Source organism: Pteropus alecto, unplaced genomic scaffold, assembly GCF_000325575.1.
Source record: "Pteropus alecto unplaced genomic scaffold, ASM32557v1 scaffold222, whole genome shotgun sequence".
Taxonomy (NCBI): domain Eukaryota; kingdom Metazoa; phylum Chordata; class Mammalia; order Chiroptera; family Pteropodidae; genus Pteropus; species Pteropus alecto.
In genome coordinates, this window is record NW_006433716.1 from 2,187,015 (window position 1) to 2,194,794 (window position 7,780).

Below are 7,780 nucleotides of genomic sequence, written 5' to 3' on the forward strand. Positions count from 1 at the left end.
CCTACTTGGGGCCTAATTAAAATGCCTTCCTAGTCACTGAAAAATCAGGCTTGTTTTAACTAACTACAAGTCCAATTACAGACTCACTCTGTCTTATCTAGCATGCTAAAATGGTAGTTAAGTACAGCATGGTCATTATGAACTCTTTCTTATATTAAAAAAAAAAAAACTTTGCCTTTTCCTCCTCAGTGAACTATGCAGTGAATTTCTTTACTGATATGTGTTCCCTTGCATAACATTTTTTTTTTAATTTAAAAATATTTGTTTTATTCTTTGACAATGTGTTGATACCTTCCAAGGTGAGATTGGTACTACCCTATCTCTGATTCTTGTGGTGTTTGCTGGGAAACTCTGCATGTGGAGCACTTTGGACCTGTTCTCTATTTCCTCATGGTCTGTTGGTCTTTCCTGACAATTTGACCCCATCAATGCCCTGGGGCTTCTGCAGACATTTTCTTTCCTGGCCTGGAGGTTTTGCTATCCAGCTCTCAGATAAGGTCCCTTTACCTGAAGCTTTGATGATGCAAACTGGCAAGTTTCCCAGTCAGATCCTGAGTTCACTCGCATATCCTTTCTTAGCAGCCGGTGAAAGCATATTGGTCTTTCCATACCACGTGGGAACTTGCACTGTCTTAGGAGTGCCTTATATTAGCCAATCCTGCCATGCTAATAGTCTTCCTCAGATACAGTTGTCCACATGTGGGTAACTCGTATAGTGTTCAGAGCTCTTAAAAAATGGAAGGCAAAAACTACTCTTCCCTCAGTATTTCCTTTAATCTATCTAACATACCTAATATATCTTCTCTTTGGGACCACGCGTTAGAGAGTTGAAGTTGTAACACAGATCTTCTACTTCCATTACTCCTCTTCCCTTATTCTTCCCTCAATCCCTACTAATGCAATCAGCTTTTCTTTTAGTTTGATTTTCTATCAGAGATTCTTTCAACATCATCCACGTTCCAACCTTATGACTTTCCCAAAAGGATGAGTGGAATATGGAAAGAGAAATTAGTTTAATGACAATGAAATATAAATGAGTGGGTATATAGAAAATTTTTAAATTATTTTACATGTGAAGTATCTGGCATATAGTAGTTATTTCAACATTTGTAACTGTTATTATTATGCTGCCCAAACAGATAGTTTATAATGTGGCCAAAAAGCAAGTGATGGCTTCCTAGTCTCAAATTACAGTCAGGAAAGAGGTGAACCTCACCTTCACTGCAAGAGATAGCTGGATTATTTGCCAAGCTTCTACAGAATACTTTGAAGTGATAGGGGTGGGAAGCAATGCAGCAGGGCTCAGCTGGAAGAGACTATAAGAAGATTGAGGTAGAGAGCTTTCTATTTTTATTTTTTGTATGAATCTGGGAAGCAGAAATACCATAGAATAAGGGGAAATTATGATAAGAAGCTACTTGCTGTTCTTTATGAAACTTGCTCTTCAGATTTTAAAACTCAGTGCACTCACTATACAATTTGTAACAAAGGCCAATACAAACAAGTGATTCTAACCCTTAAAAAGGGGGACTCTAATTGTTAGCACTGTCTAAATGTTTTATAGGACAAAAAACATCTAAAATACTGTCCATGAATATCTAATTTGTGTAAGAACCACAAATGAATAAATATATATTTAGTATAATATTATGAATGCATGTGCTACTATGTATCTATTATACTACTTTAAGCAAATAAAGAGTTCAGTTAGCTATTCTACAGATTCATACCGACTATAAATCATATCTTCTCCATGCCAATCCAAACCAAATATTATCATAATCAATGAAGGATGTGGGTATTAGCCTTTACTTCTCACATAAGTATTTTTTTAAGTAATGTGATCATTACATGATTAATCAATTCCCAGATGGCTCTTCTTTTCCAAGGATCAAATATTTTACATTTATGAAATTCAAAGGACTAGCCCATGATAATTATGGTTATTTTCTTATATGTTACATACTCCATAATCAGTACTTTCAGGATGCTTCTTTTAAAGACTCCTGAACATTACTGGGTTCTCACTCATCCCCATATATTCACTGACTATGGTTTCTATTCTCTTGGATCCAGCCTATCTATAAGAAGTTCCTCCAGACTCAGTGCAGTTTGTCTTCTCATGGACTTCTGTGTGTACCTCTCTGCCATTAGCACACTCCTTTGTTATCTGTTCACTCCATGAGAATGATATTTCCTCTGTGATTTTTTCTTTTGTACGTTCCCTTCAATTATAAGCTCTGTCTTTTTAGGAAATGGCTTGCTATTTCAGTCTTCCCAAGATTGTTAAAAAGTCAAACTATTTTTCTTTCATCCTAAAATTCTTGATTTCCTGGAAGGGGAAGACAAGAATAAAATATGACAGATGGGCCATTTAGTCTGGGTCACGATATTATGCCATGGAATAGTAGAATTATTCAGTCACATGGCATAGCATCTCTTTAAACTGCCCAATCCAAAAGTAAAGATATGTATTGTTAACTGGAAAAATAGCTCATCCATAACATATATTTCTCTAGAAGAAAAGTTTTTCTTACACCTGCCCACCAGCCAGCCAAGTTTCTAAGCCCCCTTAGTCCCCAACTTTGGTTTCCAGAATTAATTTAACCCTATTATCATGTGCCTTCAGCCCTCAGCATGTAAAAATCCTTTGGGTTATCATTCCCTAGCCAAGGGAAAATAAAATCAGAGCAGAGAGGTGCTGATTTTGGAGCATCAAAGGATTTGAATGCCCACCACCATCTTCTGATTTATCAAATTCCAAGAGATCACTTTCTGTATTATCCCAGAAAATTATGAGGCAATAGTTAAAGTACATAGAGTCTGAAATCAGACAGACATGTGTTGGAATCCTGATTCTATAACTGTTAAATTACTTGGCAAGGAGGACTGTTTCACATCTCTAAGCCTAAATTTCTAATCTATAAAATGAATATAAACTCTCAAAGTATTGTTGTGCCATGAGGACTTGCAGTAATTTGTCTGAAGTGTTTAGTACATATCTGGCACACAGGAGGCAGGTCAGTCATAAAAGCAATATATTAGAAAAAAGGTAATTGGTAGTCTAAAAAGTCTGCAAAGCAGTCTTAATTTCTTTAAATAACAAAGAACATTCTTATTCAAAAAGCCTTAAACTGAAGGAAACACATGTGTATTTGGCCACCTTCCATGTAAGTGGCATAATAGGTCATCTCATGATAACTGTGGCTTTTTTCTTATATTCACACACTTCATCATTAGTACTTTCAAGATGATCCTATGTTAGGATTCTCACTTATATATTCACCATCAGGGACCGGGACCCCAAGAAACTCAATATTCTGGGTTTTTCTTACCTTCTCTATAGAAGTAGAGTTTTGGTTAAGCAGTATCTAAAGGTCTATAAGATCTCTTTCTTGAGATATGACCCTAATGGTCAGAAGGGGTGTGGGAACTTAGTAAAGACACAGTAAGGGAGAGACCTAAATAAACTTTTTCTATATTTCCCTGCACAGAACTCTGCTTGTGTGAGCTCAAGCCTTTCCCTCTCCTTGTGTTCTACACTCAGAACTCAGGTATCTGCTCCCCAACTGGAAGTTCCCTCTCCCTGGAATGAAGGATAAAAGTCAGAAAATAACTGAAGATCCTTACGGAAATGAAGTCGCCTAGAAGTGGGATGAAAATGGAGAGGGAGGTGGAGTCAGACTCTCCAGGACAAGGCTCTTATTCCTGGATTTTTGAAGAAAAGGGAACTAGGTGAACTAGTTGCCAGGACAACCTGCTGTTGGAGCAAGGGCGGTTGTGGCAAGGAAATGGGAGACCTATGGTTGTTCCTGCTCCTGCCCCTGTCCCTGGCAGCCTTCCATGGGGTCAAAGGCTGCTTGGAATGTGACCCCAAATTCATAGAAGATATTAAGTCCTTGCTGGCAAAGCTGGTACCCTCAGAAATCCCTGGCCAAACTCATCTGCTTGAACGGCAGATTAAGGAGATGATCAATTTAAGCTTCAAGGTCTCCCACGGGAACAAGATGCTTCGGGTGTTGGGTGAGGGAAGCTTGAGTCCTTGAGAGTTTTGGGGGTTAAAGGGAGAAGGGAGGCAGGGAAAAGAGCACCTGGGCCCACAAAATTTCCTCCACAGATGTAATTATTTCCCCACATATAATTTTACCTCTCTTCTCTAGCTGTTGAAAAGGCTGTCAATTTGAGAATATGGCTGAAGAATGAACTTTCTAAACTGGGCAATGAAACATGGAAAGGTGAGGTATTGTTTCAATGTTAAAATACTGTATTTCTCAAGCAAGTGTGAAGAAAGTTTGCTGGGGGAAACAAGGCAAAACAATTAAAATTATATTCTAAGGGGAAAGGCCACCTTTATTTTCTGATGTTCCTTCTACTCGTCTTAGGTGGCTTTATCCTTCAAGGCAAGCTTCTCGATGTCCGCCAAAACCTGGAATCCAAACTGAAAGAAATATTAAAGAAGTTCTCTGAAGTTGGTAATAAAAGATGTCTATCTAACAACACTGAAATTATGTGAAAGAAATAAGAAATGAGGGGTGAGAGGAAGAATGTGGTTTCATATTAGTGATTTAGAATGGGTAAAGGGGTGGCTGAAACTTAATGGGTAACCAAATAAAAGCTACTTGGGTTTAAATATGACAAACTCTAAGTTGATTCTAAGCTCATGAGAACTCTCTGATTCTCTTTTAGCTTGTTCTGAAGATTGTGGTGAGTACAGTACATGTGACACCTTTAGGTTTCAGCTCCTATTCTCCCATATGCTTTGCTCTATACAGCCCTATCTCTCCCACCTGTCCACATTAAGAACCCACTTCTTAGCACTGTGGTTCCAAGGAGGAATGTCAATAATATCTGACAATAAAATCTAGCTTATGGAAATCTCAGTCACCTCACAGATTTTGGAGATGCTCAGAGGTCTCCGAAAGGATAGTTTACAACCCATAGCACCAGTATAAGCCATGGCATGATTTTTCCCATTTCTTCTCCTGAGATCTGACTTAAATTACAGAAGGTTTTGAACCATCAGAAAACTTGACCATTAGAGGAAAAGGAAATTGAGAACAATGTAACCTTAAGAGTCCTGGAAATGCCTGAGACCTAATCCATACTTGATATCTGAACTAAGGAAATTCTATGACATGGTCTCCTCCAACTGTCTTTCTTCTCTTTATCAGTTGTGATTGAAGGTCCCATCTTGGATTGTTGGACCTGTCTTCGCATCACTACCCGATGCTTCAAAGGAGAGTATTGTGGAGGTAACAAAGATTGTGGTATGGCATTTGGAGGGGTCAGGGGTCAAGGTAATGAGTCACTCACTGATTTATTTGACAAATATTTGTTGAGCATCTTCTATGTTGATCATGCTGTTACAAATAAAAGCTAAAATGTTGGGCAAAATTTGTACTAGTATGAATTGTTGGGCACTGGACCAACTGAAGGGCTGAGAAATAAAAAGACTGGACTAAGGGTAGAGAAATTAGGCTAGGGGCAGTAAGGGTAAAAGTTTTTTAGAGCCTAGAGTTCTAAGAATAATAAAAATCACAGCCATCAGAAAACAGTGACAGAAGTGGTGAATAGAGCAATAGTTGTAGGTTAAAAAAAAAATCTTCTATTATGAATAAGTTCTCATTATTTTTCATCTCCAAAACTTACTCTTTTTCCCTTTCTCCTTCCAGAAGAGGATTCAAGGAAGCTTGAAAATCAAGAAATTGCACTATTTCTGATATTGCTAGCAGAAGCTGTAATATTGGGAAGTGCTTTGTTACTGTGAGTTTTTCTCCCTCCAAACAAACACTGGGTCAGGCGCTCCTATGGCAAAGAGACTGCTCAACCTTCCCCGTCCTTCCAATGGAAATAAGGGGAAAGAAGTCATTTGAAACTTTGGGATATGATACTAACAGGAATGAAGTGAATGAAAGTTTGATGGGATAAAAGTTAAAACAAGGGAAATGGAGGAGGTACAATGAAGTATGAGGATTGAAGAGTTATCCAGAAAGGAATAAAAAAAATGTATAATTGCTTTTAAAAGTTAGGCTACTAATATTGAAGTTGGAATTATCTTGTTTCTCTACTCTAGATTCCATATTTTTGTCACTCATCGGAGGAAAATGAAGGCAATACGAAGGTCATTAAAGAAATATTTGGAGAAGAAACTTGAAGAATTAATGGGGATGACAGACGAGAAGGATAAGGAAGATTTTGGAATAAGAAAATAAATACATAGCCAGAGACAGTAGGTCTTCCATGATTCTCTTAAGTGTTGACTCAGAGTAGAAAACTGGGAATAAGCTCTTTTGTGGTCATAAAATCATAGTATTTTAAAACTGAAATAGAACTTAGAGTTTCTCTAGTAAAGATCCTTATTGAAATCCTGAGGCAATGGAAGCAATGAGAAGCAAGTGATTTACCTGGAGATGTAGAAAAAGTAATGTTAGTATGTTGCAATGCACAAAAAAAAATGATATGTTATATGATTTAATAAAGAATGTATGGTTGGTAACTCTCATTAATGGCTATAATTAGAATAACTTTTAAATTTCTAAGGCTGCTTTTTACTTCTAACTGTTCATTTTGTTACTTTTTCCATATTTATCATTATGGTCAATGTGGACAATTTTCTTTGATAATACATAACATTTAATATTCTTCATGATATCATACACACATACCACAATGTCCAAAATATTAGTTCTGAGTAGTTGAGGTTTGACCAATAAATTTTCCCTAAGTTTATGCTCTATGACTGAATTGAATATTAATTTCTGATTCTTTAAGCTGTTTCTATCAAACACCTTTTATGTGTATAATACCCTAATTAATGCTTTACATATATTATCTAATTGAATTCTCACAATAATTTTGTGAGTACTATTGTTATTTTCTCCATATTAGGGATGAGGAAATGAAAATAACTAATTTAAGGTCACACAGCTACTAATCTAGGCTGTGACAATCTCCTCTGATGACTGACTTGTGCTTATACGAACCATCTAGTTGGTGCTGACAGCTATAGACATATATTGATAGATAGGTTAATGGAGAGATAATAAATAAGGGTTTATTGTCATAACATATTCTTGATTACAGATAGTAGTGGCAAAGACTAGAATAAAACTGAAGCCTGGCTAAGTCTAAAATACATGAACTTTCCATTCTGTTTTGTTTCTATTTATTCTGTAAGCTCATTTCGAAAGATAAATACAATGGTTTAGCAGCGGGGAGATAGTTTTAGAAGTCCTGCTTCAGTGGTGGGTAGAATTATTTCAAATATTTCACCATTATATATCTTTGAGTGCTTACTTGTTGTTGCTGCTATATTAATAAAATATTGATTAGATGGGAATGTACTTGGGGAGGACCTGGACACTGATATCTCTCAGTTGCTAAATTTGAACTTCATGTTAAAAATTCCCAATAACGGTGTTTTTACATTTACCATTTCCCAATGATTTAAAACTCATCTCATCAAAAGTCTTGAAACATATTAATTTCATTCATGGTATTAATTAATTATCTTTATATTGTTTTATTTTTCATTATAGATAACTATATAAATGGGATAACATACTTGCTAGGGTTTGTGTGTTTTGGCGTTTCTTTGCTTTAGTGAAGCCTTTTAAATTTCTAGTCCTAAAAGTTTGTTGTCTCCTCCCCATTCCTCTCCTACTCCATTCTCATCATTCCACTCTAGAAAACCTAGGTGAGAGAGTTAGGATTTCTCTTTCATTATTTTATCAGAATCTAAATATATATAAATGAACATATACCACACATACATACAAAT

General features: G+C 36.4%; 1 protein-coding gene across 1 annotated transcript; it reads left to right on the forward strand.

Moving 5' to 3' along the window:
- Positions 1 to 3,791: 3,791 nt before the first annotated feature.
- IZUMO3 (IZUMO family member 3) lies at positions 3,792 to 6,218 on the forward strand. Its single transcript, XM_006908344.1, has 6 exons — positions 3,792 to 4,023; positions 4,161 to 4,235; positions 4,383 to 4,472; positions 5,172 to 5,252; positions 5,673 to 5,763; positions 6,074 to 6,218. The coding sequence occupies exons 1-6, from the start codon at positions 3,792 to 3,794 to the stop codon at positions 6,210 to 6,212; spliced, it is 708 nt and encodes a 235-aa protein (XP_006908406.1). The 3' UTR covers positions 6,213 to 6,218.
- The last annotated feature ends 1,562 nt before the right edge of the window (positions 6,219 to 7,780 follow it).